Consider the following 23,469-nt stretch of genomic DNA (forward strand, 5'->3'; position numbering starts at 1 on the left):
ATCCACATATTAAAGAAGGACCACTGCCGAATGTTCCTTTTGCCACGTGCCCAGTATGGTGGTCATGGCTTTGGCAAACTGGCTCAGGAAATTTTGCGCCCCCTTGTGGCATAACTGCCCAGGTGTATTGCCGCCCCTCATGGATAAAAAAACGAAGAAATATCTGCAGGAAAGATACACGGTGAAATACTTTGCTGTTGGAGGTACCCCTGTGAGTAAAGTGTGGGGATTTGGAACGATAGGTGTCTCTAAGACAGTGGCTTCATTCACTGCTCGGAGGTCCTGTACCATCCTGTACTTCTCTGGTTCTCCTTTGGGTGTCTTCTTTTCTTATCGGGAACAAAAGTGTATTACATGGAGAGGTACAAGGTATGAGTGCACAGTTTACCACAAGGGACTTGACCTGCTTCGAAATGGCCTTGGATTGCGCTGGTTTCAGTGGGTACTGTGGTTTCCTGGGTAGGGGAGCTCCAGGCTTCAGTTCCACCATAATTGGGGGTACCTTTTAAACGTCCAATATCTTTGGGTCCTGTGGACCATAAACAACTTTGGATTCTGCTCAGCACATCCGGTGCTACGTAGAATGTACCATTGACTTGTAAGACCGGACACACTGGGTAGAGGCGGCTCACTCGAGGCGTTGGCCTTCCATTTGTCTAATTTTGTGTACCAATATGGCCGCCTCCAGGAAGTGTACTGGGCTGGGCAGGAAGGGACAAAGCAGGAGCAGCAGGATGGCTGCCATCAGGAAGTGTACTGGGCTGGGCAGGAAGGGACAAAGCAGGAGCAGCAAGATGGCTGCCATCAGGAAGTGTACTGGGCAGGGCTGGGGTGGTGGGCATAAAGTAGGCGTTAGATGAAGGGCAGGGCTGGGGTGGTGGGCATAAAGTGGGCGTTAGATGAAGGGCAGGGCTGTCCCTCCCCTCCTCCACCCCACATTCCAACATAGGGCGGTGGTTTTAGCACACTTCCAATTACAATTTTGTGATACACATACATTATACAATCGCCTTTTTCTTGAATTTCTTCTAACTATCCTTTATGCAACGCTTTTACAGTTTTGTACCAAACGTCTGTCACGTTCAGCAAACCTTTATCACATAACATTCCTCTCTGTTCCTACAATGATTTATGCCAGTCCTGACCTTCAGCTTACAAACTTTCGCTACTTTAGATAACTTTTTAACTGCTTCACTTCCTTCACACCTCTTCACAATATGACATGCCAGTAATCCTTTTCAATATTTAACACATTAATGGTACACATAAACAGTTTTTTTTTTTTTTTTTCTCTGTAGCAATACCTGTTCTGTCCACTACTCTTTGTGGATAACTTTGGCTACATTATACCAAGCTTCTTGCTGTCTTCAGCAAAATTCTTTGTCAACTAAGACATCTTTCTTCTCCTTTTTTTTTTTTCTTCGCCATTCTTTTGGCTGTAAACGACCTCCCTTATCTGTGATTCCACATACTTTCACTAACTTAACTAATCCCTTCACATACTGCTCCCCCTCCCTCTGTGCAACCAGGTCACGTGCTAACATTCCTTTCTAGGGGTCTTATCAGCGTCTGACCCATCTCCTCCTGTCTCTGGTCCTTCCTAACAAAAATCTAAGACACTTCACAGGCTGCTGTCCAGACTTTCCTTAACCCTTAACAAACCCCAACCTTCTGTTATGAACGGCAAACATTAACTCACAGACACACATTTAGGACATAACATATCAGTCTATCTTGGTGGGCTATGAGTACAGATCACTGAGTAAATCTTCGTAACCCACACAAACAGTTACGGCACCCCGCTGTCACACTACAGTGACGTGTAACCCGCCACCTCCTCTCTTGTGGTCAACACACAAGGTTACCACACACCCAGAGAAATTATGTGTCAAAACCCTCAGTAGGTCCACTCCTCTTCCACCTCAAGACTGATACATAAAAACACACAACAGAGACCCAGGTAACAGATAAGCACATGCAGGTATATTTAAATAAACTCCGGGCAAGCAAGGTTACCTGCTTTTAGTGACCTTTAGCAGCCGTACTAGGCACAGGTATGAATCAACAACAAAGACAGGATAAGCAATGGTAAGATAGCAAAATATATCTTACCATGCTCCAGAGGCGATCAATCTCCGGCCTGTCCAGTTTGACTGACAGCTAATGCCCTTTTCATGTCAGCTGGCTGCAGGTTCATTACTCAGAGTTCCCGGGTTTCTTGGCACCAATTGTTTTAGTCACGGACTGAAATCGTCCACTGCTTATCTGTTCCTGTCCTAATTTATGATGCTAGCTTTGAAATGTGCGCACATTGGAAGGGACTCACGCTGACACACAAGTTCAGTCTATGAACACTTCTAGTTTATTATAATGAGAAAGTGAACTTATATATGCAGAATGATGCGAGAGTCATGTGACAACAGCATAAGCAAAATATTAGTCTTTGATTGGTCATTTCCACACGAAAACAATCTCCGTCATGGTATAGGTGTGATCTTCTTCCATCTTATCTTATAGAGAAGAAAAACATTCCTTTGTTTCCCAAATCACATGGTGGGAGGGGGTCTGTGTGTGTGAGCAGACATTTCTTAAGCAAGGATTTCTTATAGTACCACAAAGCCCAGCAGGCAGAAAATATTCACACAACATATGTATTAAAGTATAAAAGTAAATATTTATAAAACTTATAGAAATAGCGTATATATATATATATTCAATAGGAAACAAAATAGGCATTTTACCAAATCCATCACACCCCCACTTACAACCCGTGTCCCCCTCCTCACCCCATTCATCCTTCCTTCCCCTCATCACTGAACTGTCCCCACCTTTATCCTCTGTCCTTCTCCCTTCCCCCTCTTCAGCCCCATTTTGATCTCACTCACTCTTCCTCGTTATCACCTCCCCACCCCATCACCCTTTTCAGCTCCCAGTCCCCCACTTCACCATCGTTTCCCTCCTTCATCCCCTCCTCATCTCCCCATCCACCTATCACCTTCCCATCCCCCTCTTCTCCTTTCCAGCTTTTTGTCCCCTATTCACTTCCCCCTTCTACACCCTCCTTACCCCCTCCTTGCTGCTCCAGTCACCTCCTCCTCACCCTCTCTTCTCTCTCACCTCCTTTTCCTCCTCCTCACCTCCTCTTCTCCCTCCTCTCTCTCCTCACCCCTCTTCATCCTCTGTCCCTCTTCTCCCTCCTCACCCCCTATCCCTCATCCTCACCCCCTCTTCTCCCTCCTCACCTCCTTTTCCTCCTCCTCACCTCCTCTTCTCCCTCCTCTCTCTCCTCACCCCTCTTCATCCTCTGTCCCTCTTCTCCCTCCTCGCTCCATATTCTCCCTCCTTGCACCCTCTTCTCTCTCCTCACCCCTCTTCTCCCTCCTCACCCCCTTTTCTCCCTCCTCACCCCCTATCCCTCCTCCTCACCCCCTATTCCTCCTCCTCACCCCCTCTTCTCCCTCCTCACCCCCTCTTCATCCTCTGTCCCTCTTCTCCCTCCTCACATCTCTTCATCCTCTGTTCCTCTTCTCCCACCTCCCCTCTTTTCATCCTCTGTCCCTCCTCACCCCCTAATCCCTCCTCCTCACCCCCTCTTCTCCCTCCTCACCCCCTATTCCTCCTCCTCACCCCCTATTCCTCCTCCTCAGCCCCTCTTCTCCCTCCTCACCCCTCTTCATCCTGTCCCTCTTCTCACCCCTCTTTGTGCAGTGCTCCAGGCTGTGTGAATACACGTGGCTATATATTGCCTCCTGGCTGCCTGTCAACAGCTCTATGAAAATTGATCCACCACGGATCACTCTTCAGAGGGGTGGTAAGGTCTGCTGAACATGTAAATAAGCCCTAAAAGCTGTCCAGATAACCAAATCCATAAATGCTGCCAGTGATGAACGAGACCTCGGTGTCTGTCTGTATTGTGGTCAATCTTCCTGTGTGTAGTTATCACATCTGATTGTACAATAGATCATCAATATGCTTCTTCTAGAGTCACAAGCTTTTCAAACGAATGCCCCACCCCTAATTAAAGTGCATTCTCCACCCATGATGGTTTGCTGGACACAGAGAAAAAGAAGGTGTCCCTAGAAATTTATATGGAATGTTGGCTACTATGTAGAGGGGTCACCTCCACTCCCACCAAGGGGGGGATATCTGACTGCCTAGTCCAGCCTTCCTCAGCCAGGGGTCCTCCAAAGGTTTCTCGGGGCTTCTTAGACAAATAGGATTTTTGGTTGACCTGTAAAAGCCATTTGTTGGGTACATGACGGGACACACAGCATCTTATTACATCCCTACTATCCTGCACCACCTACAGGTGATTGGACACTGGAACAACAGACAGGAAGTCCCCTTGTAGTGCGTGACTCTTATGTAGTTCAGGTAGATATCATGGTTCACTGCTCTTTTTTAGGAATTTAACTAGCAAGGCCTAACTAAATAGAAAGGAAAACTTAGAAAAATATAATTAAAAAGTCATTGTAAAAATATAAACTTTGCCTACCTTAAAAGTGCACAGTGTCTGTCAGTAGAGCAGTGAACGTGTCAGTAGAGCAGTGAATGTGTTAGTAGAGCAGTGAATGGTGTCAGTCAGAGCAGTGAATGGTGGCAGTATGGCAGAGGATGATGGCAGTAGAGCAGTGAACGTGTCAGTAGAGCAGTGAACGTGTCAGTAGAGCAGTGAATGGTGTCAGTCAGAGCAGTGAATGGTGGCAGTATGGCAGAGGATGATGGCAGTAGAGCAGTGAACGTGTCAGTAGAGCAGTGAACGTGTCAGTAGAGCAGTGAATGGTGTCAGTCAGAGCAGTGAATGGTGGCAATATGGCAGAGGATGATGGCAGTAGAGCAGTGAACGTGTCAGTAGGGCAGTGAATGGTGTCAGTCAGAGCAGTGGATGGTGGCAGTATGCCAGAGGTTGATGGCAGTAGAGCAGTGGATGGTGGCAGTAGAGCAGAGGATGGTGGCAGTATGGCAGAGGATGATGGCAGTAGAGCAGTGGATGGTGGCAGTATGGCAGAGGATGATGGCAGTAGAGCAGAGGATGGTGTCAGTAGGCAGCGGATGGTGTCAGTAGTTTTTAATTTTAAATTATATTTTTTACAACTTTATTTTTTTTTTATTAGTTTTTACCATTTTATTTTTGTGGTTTTATTTTAACAACTCTGTTGTGGAATGATTCTGTTCATTCACAAACTGAAGCATAGCAAATACAGTTTACTATGTCTCAGTTATGAATGAACACAGCGAGTGATCAGCGCTCCCAATCACCATCTGGAAGATCATCCACAGCAGCCGGTGGGGAATGAGAGGATGAGAAGTCAACAGCACTGATGGAGAGCACACAGAGTGGCCAGGCAGAAGAAGGAAGGGGACAGGAGGAACATTGGGGGCTGCATTTACTGGAACCAATCCCCTTTCCTCAGGTAGCAGCTGACTGCCAGCTTGAGGGAGAAGCTGGCTTTCATCTGCAGCGTGAGAAGGGATTGGTTCCAGTAAATGCAACCCCTACTCCTGTGCAGGTCCAGAAGGCCAGCAATGAAGGGATGCAATCTACCCATCACCTACCTCTGGTCAACAGGTAAATCATAATCAACGGGTTGCCAATCACCTCTGAACGAAGAACTGACTCCTCCAGAGACAAATGCTGGCAGCTGAGGAAAGTCCACCCTGAAAACTTCTATTTCTGGAGGGTGCATGGCTACTAGAGCAGGAACACAAAGAACCGGACATCTGGGGCCTCTCTAATGAATTACATATGCCCAGCCATGGTGTTATCTAATTGGGCCCTCACAGGGACCTTCAGTCATGTCAACCAATGCAGGAAAACAAGACTAAGCACCCCCACTATCAGAGCATTGGAAGCAGCAACCCCACCTACAACAACCAAGTCTTGTGGTAATAAAAAGGGAGAAAGCAATCTCAAAGACAACCAACAGTCCAGAATCTAATGATTGTGGCCTCCCATTCCACGCCATCAGGACATTTCATAGTAAAGGCCTGGAATAGCACTGGGAAAAAGGTAGCCTACTTCCCAAGAACCTCGGGTAAAATCCAATGAAGGAATTCTTACCAGTGACCTGAACAAAGTCACCTGAGTCTACCCGGGAGGAAGAACCACTCTCACCTGGGCAGACTTCAGGGACAGGTCCCAAAATTCCAATCAGGAGTAACAAAGTGAGCCTGGAGTAGCGCACCCAAAATGGAGAACCCAACCAATCTCTGAGTGGGCATCAGGAGAGACTCATTGAGGAGGATTTACTAAAACTGGTGCAGCTGTGCATAGTAACCAATCAGCTTCTAGGTTTTACTGTCAAAGCTTTATTGAACAAGCTAAAATTAGAAGCTGATTGGTCACTATGGACAGCTGCACCAGATTATGTGTACGCCAGTATAAAGTAAATCCCCTCCCAGTATGTTCCAAGAAAAGAGTAGAGAAGTAAGTCATCCATTTACCCTACAATAGGAATACCCAGAGTCCATTAAAAGACCCAGAATCAGAGCCAAGACCCTAGTGAACCTCTGGGAATCAGGAATTGTGGACAGGTCAAACGGTAAGGACACAAACAGGAGATAACATTCCTCCATCATAAATGTCAGGGACCTCTGGAAAAGGAAAGAAACAGGAAGTTGGCCCCCTTTATGTCCACCGATGCCCGGAAGACTCCCAGCTGGAGAGAGCATATCACTAGATACACAAATTCCATCTAGAACTTCCACTCATGAAGAGAGCTGTCACAATGACTTCAGATCCAGAATGAGAATCTGAATCTCCTCTCCTTTAGGCGCACCCTGAAAACTCATCTCTTCAGGGAAGCCTACCCCACCCCCTGCTAACTTGCCGACCTCCTCCACTCTTCCTACCACTCCATCCCCCACAGCTATCTCCTCCTGTGCCACCATCCCCTCCCTCCTAGATTGTAAGCTGGAAAGAGCAGGGCCCTCGATCCCCTCATGTTTTGCACTGTATTGGTATTGTTCTGTCACATGTTCTGTCCCCCTTTGTAATGTACAGCGCTGAGCGAACTATTGGCACTTTATAAATACTGTATAATAATAATAATGAGATGACCATCACCGTTTGGTATTGAAACCATAGAAGGTTTGAGCCTAAAGTAGGAACCTCTTGTCCTCTGTGAAATCACTCCCTGAAACAAATGAAGATCATGAGTTTGTGAAGGAGCAAATCTGTTATGCAGAATGAAGGGAAAGGTGAGGAGCAGAAAGGCTCAGAATTCCAACTCATAGTCGGGCCCCACCATGCTCAGGTGAGTGGAGTGGAGGTGCCTCTTCAACTAAAGTCTCTTGTTTAGCTGGAGTGAATTCTCAGGACTCCTAATGGAAATGGGGAATACGGAGGAAAGCATGAAACTTGAAAGCAGCAATGGAAACATTTTGTTGAAGTAGAAGGAGCAGCAGATTGTTGGAAATGTGAGCTTTCCCTACCCCGACAGCACCAGAGTGGCCCCTCTTCCCGATAACTTCTGAATAGAATAACTTTTGGTTGAGATGAGAGATTGCCGGCTCTACTGGAAGCATACACCCTCTCTGAGTGAACTCGCTCTCCCTGGGGCATTGCAGAGTCCATGGAGAAGTCTTTCCCTGACCCACTTCCAGTATAAAATGTCATCTGCCTCTTGCTTCCTCCATCAGGTCCCTTCTATAACAGGAAGAGAGGTGAAAGGGAACACACGTGTTTGTGACCTAAAAGGTCCAACCGGCACCAATCCCAAATGCTATGCTATCCCTTAACCAAGCAAATATAGATTCTTCCATAATCACACAGGAATCGGAGGCAAGATATCCCTAGAGGTTGCAGAAATATCTGATAGGTGATCAGAGTCAGAGCCCCAAAAAGGAGACCTTGACCCGACCTTTCTGCCATCTAGTAGACATAGGCCCTGCTGACCCATATAGTAGGACCGACAATCCAGCGATCCTGGTCCGCTGAGAAGGCACTGTGCCCTGGTTACCCCAGTTGATCACTCACCCAGCCTGCCAGTGCCCATAGCCACTCCCAATCATGAAGGTATGTGCTGGTGCTGCCCCCAAGAACCTTGTGACCAGTCATTGTGTCTACCAGTAGGAGTCATCCAGGCTGCAACCATGTACATCTGGGGTGTGTGGGCCTGTGGGGGAGAACACTGCCAGCTGCTTACAGCATTTGGAGACTCTCCATAAATACTCTGCATGTATGGATGTGCTGCCTGACATGTAAACAGGCACAAGCACCACCTCACTTCTGTCATCCTCGCCTACACTGCATATATACGCTTGCAGCCCAACGTCCAGACAAGGTGGAGGAGAAAGAACTTCGACTACCACAGTAGATGCCAAAAGTCTGCCAGGCCTTTCAGAGCACCACTTCCACTATGTAGTGATCCTGTGGCCTGGGGAGGCACCTAACAATGCAAGAGTGTAGCGCCATCTAGTGTTCATGAATTGGCAATAGTACAGCAGTGCCTCATTATTGCCACTAGATGGAGCTAATGACTATAGGAAATCACTATATGAAATAAAATACGGCCAATATTCATCATGCCTAGGCAAAGGTGTGTCATATTCATTCAACAAGTAAAAATTAAAAGGCCTGTAAATAGTTACAAAACTTAACACCACAAAATGTACTCAGCCAATGACAGGGCAGGACTCCATTTTTATTCTTCTGACATAAATGGCCAACCCGGTCCCACACTTCATCCATGTCTTTGGTGACCTCTGATCTCCTTATGGACTGTTTCTTCCATGATGAAGATCAACCATGGAGTATATCTGAGGTGTATATCAGGGTGTGCTTCTTCCCCACATGAGAGCTGGGATGTCCAGCAACATTCATCTAGAAGACATTTCCCGCACTCAAGGCACTAATACACCACCAGGGTTGTGTGGGACCCCTGATGTACAAGAAGACAGGACTTCAGTGAGGAACATTTCCCTCACTCAGGACAGGAAAGTGGCTTCTCACCCGTGTGAGATCTCTGATGTCTGTAAAGATTGGACTTATCTGAAAAACATTTCCCGCACTCAGGACAGGAATACGGCTTCTCTCCCGTGTGACACCTTTGATGTTTGTAAAGACTGAACTTGTCTGAAAAACATTTCCCGCACTCAGGACAGGAATATGGCTGCTCCCCTGTGTGAGATCTCTGATGTGTATAAAGATTAGACTTTACTGAAAAACATTTCCCGCACTCAGCACAGGAATAAGGCTTCTCCCCCGTGTGAGATCTCTGATGTGTGTAAAGAGTAGACTTCTGTGAAAAACATTTCCCGCACTGGGGACAGGAATATGGCTTCTCCCCCGTGTGAGACCTTTGATGTTTGCAAAGACTGAACTTGTCTGAAAAACATTTCCCGCACTCAGGACAGGAATGTGGCTTCTCCCCCGTGTGAGACCGCCGATGTTTGTAAAGATTGGACTTCCGTAAAAAACATTTCCCGCACTCAGGACAAGAATATTTCCTCTCCCCCTTGTGCAATTTCCGATGTGTGTAAAGACTGGAATTGTCTGAAAAACATTTTCCACACTCAAGACAGGAATACGGCTTTTGCCCCGTATGCGAACTCTGATGTCTGTAAAGATTGGACCTTTGTGAAAAACTTTTTTTGCATTCAGGACAAGAATACGGTTTCTCTCCTGTGTGAGATCTTTTATGCACGTTAAGTTTGGATTTGAAATGGAAAACCTTCCCGCACTCAGTACAGGAGAAGCTCTTCCCTGTTGGAAGGCCGGCCCGGTCCTGCACAGTCTGAGGTTCCTCAGGATACGAGGAATCCGATGGTCCATCTACACTGGGTGGTGCCGGATGGACATTGGAGGGAGCCGGGTTTTCTCCTGGACTATACTGTGTGATGTCCTCATCTTCTACTTTCCAGTCTGGAGACAAAGTGAGACAATCCTCGGAGGTTTTCCTCATCTCCCGGCCATGGACTAAAATACAAAGACAAAGAGGATTACTAGACAGGAGCTGATTGGTTCCCTCAAACCAGGACTCCACCCACATCAGGCAGCTTGGTCTCTGAGGAGCTTACAATTCCACCCTCAAGGAAACTAGGAAATGGCTCCTCTGATCTCCTACCAGGTCATTTCTTTATTCATGGACCTTAGTCAGAGAGTAAGGAAACAACCAGAACTGATACATAAATTGTGTCTGCAGCACAGAGAAGGAAGATTATCTGAGAGAAATCCAGGAATACAGGACGGGGAACACAGCTCAGGAAAGTGACCAGGGGATTACAGGCTGATATCACCCAGTCCCCGCCCTATTCTGGACCAATCAGTGAGCAGTATGGGTGGAGGAATGGATTTAGTGTTCATGACCCACCTGTGCTGATCTCTGTAGGAGTGTCCTCCTCTATAAATGTCCCCGTTATTCCATCCTCCTCCATAGACTGCTGATCATCCCTCACATACGCCTCTTCTTCTTCTGCTTTCACCTCAACTTTTATATATTCACCCTAAATCAAGAAAATGAGAAATTTAACATAATATATAAATATAAGCGAACATGAAAAATCCATGTTCAAGATTCTCTGTCCAACCAACCATGTAACAGTGAGGGATGGTGTGACCTTCCTGTGTGGAATCCCGGGAATACAGAGGACGGGGTCATCTCTCTGGTGGGTTCCTGGTATTAGGTGGCTCCATCATATCCTTGTGTCCTTCTGAAAACTCCTCCATCACTCCATACTCCTCATCCTCCTCTTTATACTCTTCTTTAACCTCAGCTTTAGGATCTCTCAGGTTTCCACTCTGAATATATAATAAAAATGACATCAATGGTAACAATGCAGATCATGTACAGATCCTAATGATACTATCAGTGATTGTTCCTCATCTACCTGATGATGGTGAGGGATGGTGTGACCTTCCTGTGTGGAATCCCGGGAATACAGAGGACGGGGACATCTCTCTGGTGGGTTCCTGTAGCTGGATGACTCCACCATGGTGTCCTGGTACAGATCTTTGTGTTCTTCTAGAAGCTCTGACTCCTCCATCCCCCCATCCTCATCTTCCTCCTCTTTTATCTCTTCTTTAACCTCAACTTTAGGATCTCTCAGGTTTCCACTCTGAATATATAATAAAAATGACATCAATGGTAACAATGCAGATAATGTACAGATCCTAATGATACTATCAGTGATTGGATAATATCCCAGAATTCCCGGCACCGCTCACCTCTCCTGTCAGCAGCTCCATCATCTTCTTGGTGACTTCTAGAATCTTCTGCATGTTGTGTCTCTCAGGGTTTAGGGAGTCACATGGAGGCACTGTGATGGTCATATGATCACCTGACTTCAGAAGAGGAAATCTCTGTATTGAGGAACCAATAGAAACATTGTGTTAGACTCCCAGAATCCTCCTCACCTCTCCGGTCAGGTCTGTGTTTATTAATAGAGATAAGAGTGATGTCATGTGACCTCCCAGAATCCTCCTCACCTCTCCGGTCAGGTCTGTGTTTTATTAATAGAGATAAGAGTGATGTCATGTGACCTCCCAGAATCCTCCTCACCTCTCCGGTCAGGTCTTTGTTTTATTATTAGAGATAAGAGTGATGTCATGTGACCTCCCAGAATCCTCCTCACCTCTCCGGTCAGGTCTGTGTGTTATTAATAGAGATAAGAGTGATGTCATGTGACCTCCCAGAATCCTCCTCACCTCTCCGGTCAGGTCTTTGTTTTATTATTAGAGATAAGAGTGATGTCATGTGACCTCCCATAATCCTCCTCACCTCTCCGGTCAGGTCTGTGTTTTATTAATAGAGATAAGAGTGATGTCATGTGACCTCCCAGAATCCTCCTTACCTCTCCGGTCAGGTCTGTGTTTTATTAATAGAGATGAGAGTGATGTCATGTGACCTCCCAGAATCCTCCTCACCTCTCCGGTCAGCAGGTAGATGATCTCCAGGGTGAGGTTTAGTATCTTCTCAGTCATGTGACTCCGGTCCTCCTCCATCCTCATTGGTGCCATCATGTGATCTATACAGGTCTCCTTGTAGACGGATAACTTTGGGAAATGAAAGTAAGAATGATTTGGATGGTATTGGTCACACAATGATAGGATGTGGATGTGAGGGGGGAATAGGAGGGTTGATGGACATTGAAGAACTACTCCCCCCATGGGAAGACATTTATTTTGGACTGTTTAGTGTTTACTACAATTTTGAGGTCCGGGGCCCCTTTTCTCTGTTGGGTTTGTTTGGTCTCTGAACTGGTTTTGATGAGTTTTAGATCTGCAGACAAGGAATGATAAATCTGATCCTTCCTATGACTAGTTTGCTCTGAGGCAGTGCTGTGAGGTCAATGTCGGCTCATCATGCAGGGATGGTCACTTTACATCGCCCGACGCCCGGGATATGTAGTTCTGGGGGCCGGGCAAGTATTGTTTTTAATCTTTATCCCTGCTGAGGGCAAGCCGCAGGGCTCTCCTTTCAGGTGCCAGCCTCTGCCACCCCGTGTGTGTGAACCTCTCCTGTACCTACTATGTTTCCCCGGCTCTGCTTGCCCATCTGTGGGCCCGGGTCAGCAGGTGTCGGAGGGTAGAGGGGGCGGAGGAGAGCGGACATGTTCACTCCCTTCTTGTCCTGATCCAGAAGTGACGTTATGACAGATTTCCTGACCATCGAGGCCGGCAAAGAATGTAATGCGGTGCGATGTGCGCTACATTACATCCAATGGAGTACAGGGGAGACATTGGGGGTCTTTTAGACCCTGGATGTCTCATTAAAGAGAACCTGTCATCAAAAGTCATCTCATAGAGGACTTTGTCCCCTTAAGTAAAAATGTTTTTTTGTTTGCATAGTGTAATGATTGCCCATTGGCTGCCTGTGTAGTGTCATCATTGCCCTTTGTAGGCCATGTATGGTCAGGATGGTCCTTGTCTTGTCTATTTATTGTCAGTGCTGTTTGTTTAGAGGACCATATTACTAGAATTTATCTCCACAATGAGGAGAATGTTCCGGCCCCGGAAGTGGGGGAATGTTCTGCCCCTGAAGGGGTTCATCTGGGTTCCCACACTATATATGTGTGTATCATCATCTGCTGGAGATAAAAGACGTCACAGTGACTATGGAGGAAGAGGACGGACATGACTATGGAGGAAGAGGACGGACGTGACTATGGAGGGAGAGGACGGACGTGACTATGGAGGAAGAAGACAGACGTGACTATGGAGGAAGAGGACGGACGTGACTATGGAGGAAGAGGACGGACGTGACTATGGAGGAAGAGGACGGACGTGACTATGGAGGAAGAGGACGGACATGACTATGGAGGAAGAGGACGGATGTGACTATGGAGGAAAAGGACGGACATGACTATGGAGGAAGAGGACCGACGTGACTATGGAGGAAGAGGACCGACGTGACTATGGAGGAAGAGGGCGGATGTGACTATGGAGGAAGAGGACGGGCATGACTATGGAGGAAGAGGATGGACATGACTATAGAAGAGGATATGACTATGGAGGAAGAGGACGGACATGTCTATGGAGGAAGAGGACGGACATGACTATGGAGGAAGAGGACGGACATGACTATGGAGGAAGAGGACGGACATGATCGGGGGTTACTGGGTGTAAATAAAATATAACATCTTATTACCTCTGCTGCCATGTCCACCAACGTCTCCTCTCTGTGTCCTGTCTGTACCTGACATCACTTCCTGTCTGTACCTGACATCACTTCCTGTCTGCATGTCATAGAGACTTCCTGTGTGAGTACAGGTGAGATCCCCACCTTGTGGAGTTCAGAGGAACTGCAGCCCGAGATCCATCCCATAATCCCCCTTCCTGTATAATATGTACCTTACAGGGATACTGCGGGAGATGAAAAGTGTGTAATGGCATCACCTGTATAGTATTCAGGAGCAGATTCTGTATAATCTGTGTGATCAGGACAAGATCTCTAACAAGCACTAGTGCCTCCACTCAATTGGGGATTGTGGATAACAATTGAAATCCCAACTGAGAAATGTATCATAAACATAGACAGTAATCCACACAGCATTGTATATGGAAGTCCATGTATTGGAGAAATCACATTCAGTGACCATCCAACATAAAGTATCTTCCACACAGGAACATTAAAGCATTAACAGTGTTTTCTGCATGTCTCAGTGAGGGGAGGCTGCAACACTGACAGTCTACGTTCTCTCTCTCCCCCAGGAAATCCACACTTCCCTCCTTTTCACAAGTCTCTCTCTGATGATCTCATCCTCAGTGCCCAGAGAGCATAGCAGCCATATTGGAAAAGGGCAAAACAAACACTGCATAATAGAAGTATACACTGGAAAATGGGCAAAGAATATATCACATCACTACATTCTCCCCCTGCTGAAAATCCTTGCAACGTGGCAATACACATAAAACAACTACAAAATATAGCAAGTTATAATCGTTGTCACCTTCTGCAGACCACTTCTCCAGAAGCAATCTATTACAGAGATTAGCTGCAAAGAAAACATGGTTAGTAACAAATAGGCATCATGCTACCCAGTCTAGAATGGGCTGTAATGTCCATCAGAACATGAGGTTGTACAGCATAGTTCTGTATAGCATAGCAGGGTCTTCCCAAGGTGCCATTAGTAAACATTGGTGGAGGTCATCGAACAGGATCTCCTCTCATCAAGCCCTCAGGCATTAGTCCAGATAAATCTGGGACTGCACTAGTGGGAAAACTTGGTGCTCCAATCATGCCTGGAACTGTAGGCACAAAGGTTTGGGCTGTTGGTTCAAAAGCAGGAGTGGTTGGGTTCAGACCTCCCCTCTGAGGAAGACCCCCATTAGTAATAGGTGAAGGAGCCTGTACAGGAGACTCTGGTGGAGGTGTAAACCAGTCATTGTCATCACACTGTCCTCCACTGTCTGCACAAGGCACATCATTAGAATCTGTAGCAATATCAGGTTACTCATCCTCAGTAGCAACTTGTGGTACTGGAAGCAAGTGATTCCTATGCCAGGCTTTGATCCGATCCTCAGGTCCTCGAATCCGGTAGACTGGAATTCTAGGCAGTTTTTCTATAACTTCAAACAACTCATTTCTCCAGCGATCAGCTAACTTATGTTTGGCTGAGGGTCCCAAATTGCGAAGAAGCACTTTATCACCAGGTTGTAAGTCTTTGTAATGAACTTTGGCATCTAAGCGTCTTTTATTGGCAGCATTTATTTTTGCAGCATTTTCCTCAGCCATTTGATAGGCCTCTTGTAAACTATGTGTGAGTTGTGCCACATACTGGTAGTGATTTCTATGTTCCAGTCCATCGGTAGACACATGCAACTGAATGTCAATAGGCAGACGGGCTTCTCTCCCAAACATGAGAAAATAAGGAGAGAGACCAGTTGACTCATGTCTGGTACAATTCTAGGCATGTACCATAGCTCCAACATGTCGGCTCCAGGTTTGTTTAGCACCATTAGGGAGGGTACCCAACATATTCAACAAGGTACGATTGAAACGCTCAGGGAGAGCATCACCCTCTGGGTGATAAGGCGTGGTTCGGCTCTTGTCCATGTTAAGCAATGTTATCAGCTCTTTAACCCCTTGACCTCCAGATGATTTACCCCCCTTAATGACCACACCTCTTTTTACTACTCGGCGCTGCACTAATTCAACTGATAATTGCGCGGTCATGCAATGCTGCACCTAAACAAAATTTACGTCCTTTTTTTCACACAAATAGAGCTTTCTTTCGGTGGTATTTGATCACCTTTTTACTTTCAGCTATAAAAAATATAGTAAACTCAAAGTTAGTTATAAATTTAGGCCAAAATGTATTCTGCTCCATGTTTTTGGTTAAAAAATCCCAATAAGTGTATATTGATTGCTTTGTGTGAAAGTTATAGCGTCTACAAATTATGGGATAGATAATGGAATTTACACAGCTTTTACTTTCTGACTGCCCATCACATTTCTTGAGGTGCTAAAATATCAGAATAGTACAAACACCCTCAAATGACCCCTTTTTGGAAATTAGACACCCTAAGCTATCTGCTGAGAGGCATATTGAGTCCATGGAAGATTTATTTTTTTTCCACAAGTTTCTGGAAAATGACAAAAAATTTATTTTTATTTTTTTACACAAAGTTGTCATTTAAATGATTTATTTCTCGCACAAGCCATGGGTATATGTGGAATTACACCCCAAAATACATTCTGCTACTTCTACTGAGTATGGGGATACCACATGTGAGAGACTTTTTGGGAGCCTAGCCACATACAGGAGCCTGAAAGCCAATGACCACTTTGAAAGCCTGAAGGTGCGTAACTTTCTCATTACACTGCCTCACTACCTATCACAGTTTCGGAGGCCCTGAAATGCCAGGATAGCACCAAACCCCCCCAAATGACCCCTTTCTGGAAAGTAGACACCCCAAGGAATTTAAAAAGAGGCATGGTGAGTATTTTGAAGATCTCATTTTTTTCTCACAAGGTTTTGAAATATAAAAAAAATAGAAAAAATATGTTTTTGTTTTTTTTCTTCATTTTCCAAAAACTTGTGGCAACAAATGAGATCTGCAAAATACTTACCTTGCTTTTTATCAAATTCCTTGGGGTGTCTACTTTCGAAAAAGGGGTCATTTGGGGGGGGTTGGTGCTATCCTGGCATTTCATGGCCTCCGAAACTGTGATAGGTAGTCAGGAAGTGTAACGAGGAAATAAAGCCCTTTAAAAGCCTGAAGGTGCTTATTGGATTCTGGGTCCTGTACTTGGCTATACTGCCAAAACGTCTCACACAAGTGGTACCCCCATACTCGGGAGAAGTAGCAGAATGTATTTTGGGGAGTAATTCCACATATACCCATGGCATGTGTGAGTAGTGAATCATTTAATTGACAATTTTGTGTAAAAAAAAATATATATTTATTTTTGTCATTTTCCAAAAACTTGTGGTAAAAAAATAAATTCTTCTATTGATTCAACATGCCTCTCAGCAAATAGTTTGGGGTGACTACTTTACAAAAAGGTGTCATTTTGGGGGGTGGGGTCATTTTATGCCCAGCATTAGAAGTTTATGCCACACATCATTCATTCTTCTAGCCACCTGAAGACCAAGCCTTTTTGTTCACATGAAAAAAATCTGTATTTTTTGCTAGGAAATTAATTTAAACCCCCAAACATTATATATTTTTTAAAGCAGACACCCTAGTGAATAAAATGGTGAGTACTACAATTTTTTATGGCACATAGTACTCGTGCAGCGATTTTTTAAAAGCAATTTTTTTTAAAAAAAATACACTTTTTTTACTTTTAATGCACAAAAACACAATATATTGGCCAATTGTTTGGTAAAATATAAAGGATAATGATATGCCGAGTAAATAGATACCAAACATGACATGCTTTAAGACTGCGCATGCCACGTTCAATGGCGACAAACTGCAAACATTTTTAATATCCATAGGCAGCACTTTAAAAGCCACCATTTTAGATTTACAGAGGAGGTCTAGTGTTAGAATTACTGCCCCTGATCTGACGTTCACGGCAATACCTCACATGCATTTTTTTTAATCACTTTTAATGCTATAACAGGGAATGCAAATATCCCCTATAACCTCAATGGACATTGTAATATTCTTTTTTGAGAAATCTGGGGTCTATCAGACTCTGCATCTCTCCTCTGCCCTTACATTATCTAATCAAACCAAGATCGGTGTGATCAGATGCTTTTCCAATTTACAAATGGTGCTGTTTATATCCTGCGAAACTGAAGTGATGAAATGCTCGTAGCTTCCGAATTCTTAGATTATAGAGATGATTGGCGCCACTCTGGTCTCCAAACAGCTCTATGGTTAGCTGGCAGAAACACCGGCTGCATTTTCAGGTTTCCCTGATGGCACGGGACTGCCCGAGAAGGCCGTGGAAGGCAGCGGGGGAGGGGGGACATCATATCCCGCTGCTTGTAAAAGCAATCCTGCAGCTAATTAGCCGCTAGGATTGCTTTCACATAAAAGCTGATCGCCGGCTGAAAAAAACAACACCAGGATGATGCCTGCAGCTATAGGCATCATCCTGGTATAACCATTCAAAGTCCAGTGATGTACCAGTACATCGCTGGTTCTTGTTGGGTATATATACTATGTTCTTTTTTTTCGTATGCAGCCTGTGGACTGAATGAAAAAAGAGAAGAAATCTCTAGCAGAAAAAGTGTGTGGTATGCCCACCATTAGAATATACCACCCTGCATCCACCCACTTCTAATGGTGGGCACACATTAGGTCACGCGGTGCCACATGAGCCAGTTCCAAGATTGAACAAATGTCTAAATAGTGGCACGCTTGAATAAAAATTGTCCACGTATAAGTGGTACCCCATATGGAAAAAGGATGACACCAAGTCCCAAACTATCTTGTCACTGCTCCCCATGTAGTCTGGGCATCCGGGGGGCTCCACGTGACTATCTTTTCCCTCATAAATCCGAAACTTATAAGTATAGCCTGATGTCCTCTCACAGGTCTTCTACATCTTGACCCCATATCTGGCACGCTTGCTGGGGAGAAATTGTTTGAATGCAAGGCGGCCAGAAAAATGAATGAGGGACTCATCAACGCAGATGTTTTGCTGGGGAGTATAGACACCTGCAAATTTTAGGTTAAGGTGATTTGCGAGGGGCTGAATTTTGTGGAGCCGGTCAAATTCAGGGTCACCCCGAGGATGACAGAGTGTATTGTCATTGAAATGCATAAAACACATTATACTCTCATATCTATGCCTGGCCATGGCAGCAGAGAACACGGCATATGATGAATCGGGTCTGCGGACCAATACAACCGCAATTCATTTCTTTTAGTAATGCCCATGTTGAGGGTTAGGACCAAAAAAATTTAAATTTGAAAACCATAATAAGTTTCCATGCGAATGGTCTGGAAAGGTTTGAATTTGGGTTGGTGGCGATAAATTGTTGTGCATATAAACTGCTTTGATCCACAATCAACGCATACAGATATTCCGTGAAAAACAGCTCCAAAAATCAAGGAGGTATGTGAAAGACCAAGATGTACTAGACCGCTGGTACTCGCCAGTTCACCAAAAGGTAGCGCGGCACTAGTACTGGCACTCTGCTGCATATGAGAGTCATCAAAATTTACCGGCAAGTGCTAACAGAGATCAGGCCTGATTCTGCGACCATACATTTGTGTGCAATGTATCAAGTGACAGTGACCTACTGACACTATATTTGCTGGGGGAGAAGGGGGGGGTAAGCGTAGGGGCTAAACGCAGGTGTTGGCAGTTGCCGGGGCTGATCCCACTAATGCTGCACTTTTGGGGACGCTATACTAATGTGAACGCTGGTATAGTGCTGATCTGATCAAAGATATTGACCCGTTCAGACACTATACTAGCAATGGAGGTTTATTGTACATGAGCATGCTCCTGGCAATCAAGGGGTTAAATGTGATGACTGGTGTACTGATGGGCAATCTGACGCTATCTGGGAGGGGTGTGAAAACCACGGGAGCGCGAATCACGTATATATATATATATGTGATTTTGCGTACCCATACCGCCCTGTAGTAGTATTTCTGCTGTAGGGTGGTCAGGAAGTGGTTACAGAAGAGGTTTGTGTTACGGTGCTGCGTTACTTTAACGGACAATTGCACGGTCATGCAACACTGCACCCAAATTAAATTTACATCCTTTTTTTCCCACAAATTGAGCTTTCTTTTGGTGGTATTTGATCGCCTGTGCGTTTTTAATTTTTTGCGCTTTAAAAAAAAAGGCTGACAATTTTTAGAAAAAAAAACAATATTTTGGACTTTTTGCTATAAAACATGTCCAGTAAAAAAAATAAAAAAAATAAATTTTGTTACAAATTTTGTCCAAAATGCATTCTGAGACATGTCTCTGCTAAAAAAATATCCCAATATGTGTAAATTAATTGGTTTACATGAAAGTTATAGCGTTTACAAATGGCGGGAAAGATACTGGGATTTTTAATTTTTTTTATACTAATAATGGCGGCGATCAGCAACATATGGCGGTGATCAGTGACTTATGGCGGCAATCAGCGACTTATGGCGGCAATCAGCGACTTATGGCGGCAATCAGTGACTTATGGCGGTGATCACCAACTTATGGCAGGACTGCGGCGGACGTTTTGACACTGGGGGGGAACTGACTTGGGGTCACTGACATCCCCAGTGACACCAATACAGTGATCAGTGAAAAAAAACCCCACTGACACTGTACTAATGGCACTGGGGAGGAAGGGGTTAACATTTTTAGGGTTTACTGTGTGAGGGGAGTGTTTTACTAGGGGGCGGGGGTGTGTGCTGGACGGGGGCAGGCTGATCAAGAGAGAAAAACTCTTCTCTCCCTCTTCAGCTTGTCACGAGCTGTCAGGGAACTGACACAGAGCAGGGCTGAGTGTAAACAATGCAGCCCTGCTCTCTGTCAGCGATCACCGTGAATCGCGGGGAAGCGGACGGTAATGACCGGCTGTGACCTGGCGGCAGAGACCCGCTGCTGACACCCGCAGGACAGGTAGGGCGGGCACGCGCCTCACATGCGCCCCCTACCTGTTTTGCAAAAACACGTTTTAAAACGTGGTTTTGTGCAGCCGTGCCGCCCTGCAAACGTACATATGCAGTGGCTGAGGATGAAGAGGTTAAAGAGTCCCTAAAAATGAGAAACAATGGCTGTGAGATGACAGAGCTGAATTCTTTAAGGCCCCATGGGTGTATGCCATCTGGTCCACGGGCTTTATTCACCTTTATTCTGTACAAATATTTCTGGATCATATCAATTGTGAGCCAATGTGGATCATCTGGGGGGTGTCAGTACCACCCCCCCATTATCGACAAGAGCCCCTCACGCTCCTTTGTATACACAGAGCTGAAGAAGGGATTTCATACATTGTCCTTCTCTTTGTCCCCAGTCACCCCCTCTAGATGGTTCTGTAAAGGGCCTACATGCTGGGACCGGACCTTTCTACTATTCATATATTGGAGGAAAGTTTTGGGGTCGTCCTGATAGCTTTCTGTTGTTCGTTTTCAATTTTTGCTCCTTTATGTCCTTTTTGCATCTTCTGTTCTATTCTTTGTAATGTGTAAACGATGATCGCGTTCCTTCAATTTTATATTTAATAAAAGCTCTTTTCTTATTATCTATAGCTTTTGTAACTTTGGCCGTAAGCCACATAGGTTGGACTTTTAGCCTTTTATACTTGTTGCCCATGGGAATATATTTTGCAGTGTGGTCACATACAGACTTTTTGAAGAACTCCCATTTCTGTGTTGTGTTCATCAATGCCAATATTCCCTCCCAGTCTAAGTCTTGGAGAGCAGCTCTCAGCCTTGGAAAATTAACTCTCTTAAAGTTGAGCATTTTTATTTTCCCCATATGTGCTTGCTGTTTACAGCTAACAATAAATGAAATCATGTTATGGTCACTGCTACCCAGATGTTCTTTTATATGGACATTCGTAATAAGCTCTGCATGGTTGGAGATGACCATGTCCAGCAGAGCATTATTCCTAGTTGGGGCCTCTATGAACTGCACCATAAAATTGTCCTGTAGTAGGTTTATACATTTTTTTTGCCCTTTAACTGTTCCTGCAGTACCATTACTCCAGTCACTCTCTGGGTAGTTACCATCCCCCATTATTATCACTGTCCCAGCCCGCGGAGTCTCCACCTCCTCATTAACACTGGGAGGCCTATAACAAACTCCAATGATGACCTTTGTAGTACGCCCCCCATGTGCAGTTCCACCCATAATACTTCAGCCTCATCACACTCTCCATCAACTAGGTCCTCTTTCACACTCGCTCTGAGATCACTTCTCACATAGAGACAGACACCACCACCTTTCCTATTTCCCCCGTCTCTCTGAAAGAGAACCTAGCCAGGAATATGAATGGCCCAGTCATGTGAGGAATGAAGCCAAGATTCAGCAATACCAATTCAATCCTAGTTCTCTTCATGCACCAAACCTTCCAACTCACCTATTGTGCTGGGCACACTTCTGGCATTGGGGAACAAACACTTTCATTCACTGACACCTTGTTCACACGGTTTTTGTGTAATTTTTATTTTCATACAAATGGTACCAATTCCACTGGTTGTTTATAACATGGGAACCTTCTTACCATCTGCCATAGTCTTTCCCCATTCCAACCCCAATAAGTACTGACCCCTGTCTGATCTGTCTTCCTCATTATAATCCCAGATGTACAGGAAGACAGGACTTCAGTGAGGAACATTTCCCTCACTCAGGACAGGAATGTGGCTTCTCCCCCGTGTGAGATCTTTGATGTGGGTAAACATGGGACTTCTGTGAAAAACATTTCCCACACTCAGGACAAGAATATGGCTTCTCCCCCGTGTGAGATCTTTTATGTGTGTAAAGATGGGACTTCTGTGAAAAACATTTCTCGCACTGAGGACAGGAATATGGCTTCTCTCCAATGTGAGATCTCTGATGTCTGTAAAGATAGGACTTATCTGAAAAACATTTTAAGCACTCAGAACAAGAATACGGCTTCTCCCCCGTGTGAGTTCTTTGATGTGTGTAAAGACTGGATTTCACTGAAAAACATTTCCCACACTCAGGACATGAATATGGCTTCTCCCCCGTGTGAGTTCTTTGATGTCTGTAAAGTCTGGCCTTCTCTGAAAAACATTTCCCACACTCAGGACAGGAATATGGCTTCTCCCCCGTGTGAGATCTCTGATGTGTGTAAAGACTGCACTTCACTGAAAAACATTTCCCACACTCAGGACAAGAATATGGCTTCTCCCCCGTGTGAGTTCTTTGATGTGTGTAAAGTCTGGCCTTCTCTGAAAAAGATTTCCCACACTCGGGACAGCAATATGGCTTCTCCCCCGTGTGAGTTCTTTGATGTGTGAGAAAACTGGGCTTCACTGAAAAACATTTCCCACACTCAGGACAGGAATACGGCTTCTCCCCCGTGTGAGTTCTTTGATGTGTGTGAAAACTAGACTTCACTGAAAAACATTTTCCGCACTCTGTACAGAAATACGGCTTCTCTCCTGTGTGAGATCTTTTATGCCTATTAAGAACAGATTTAGAACAGAAACCCTTCCCGCACTCAGTACAGGAGAATCTCTTCCCTGTTGGAAGGCTTGCCTGGTCCCACACAGTCTGAGGTTCCTCAGGATACGAGGAATCCGATGGTCCATCTACACTGGGTGGTGCCGGATGGACATTGGAGGGAGCCGGGTTTTCTCCTAGACTATACTGTGTGATGTCCTCATCTTCTACTTTCCAGTCTGGAGACAAAGTGAGACAATCCTCAGAGGTTTTCCTCATCTCCCGGCCATGGACTAAAATACAAAGACAAAGAGGATTACTAGACAGGAGCTGATTGGTTCCCCCAAACCAGGACTCCGCCCACATCAGGCAGCTTGGTCTCTGAGGAGCTTACAATTCCACCCTCAAGGGAACTAGGAAATGGCTCCTCTGATCTCCTACCAGGTCATTTCTTTATTCATGGACCTTAGTCAGAGAGTGAGGAAACAAC

General features: G+C 45.2%; 1 protein-coding gene across 1 annotated transcript in view; it reads right to left on the bottom strand.

The window, feature by feature from the left end:
• Positions 1–23,469, bottom strand: part of LOC149443071 (uncharacterized) — a 145,822-nt gene that overhangs the window by 106,180 nt on the left and 16,173 nt on the right. Inside the window, 3 exon segments of the mRNA XM_089655915.1 lie at positions 6,445–6,594; positions 8,931–9,896; positions 22,197–23,272. Coding sequence (XP_089512041.1) covers positions 6,445–6,594; positions 8,931–9,896; positions 22,197–23,272 — 2,192 coding nt within the window.

This window comes from Staurois parvus, unplaced genomic scaffold (assembly GCF_062004578.1).
Source record: "Staurois parvus isolate SC_StPar_1 unplaced genomic scaffold, SC_StPar_1.0 ptg000877l, whole genome shotgun sequence".
Classification (NCBI taxonomy): Eukaryota; Metazoa; Chordata; class Amphibia; order Anura; family Ranidae; genus Staurois; species Staurois parvus.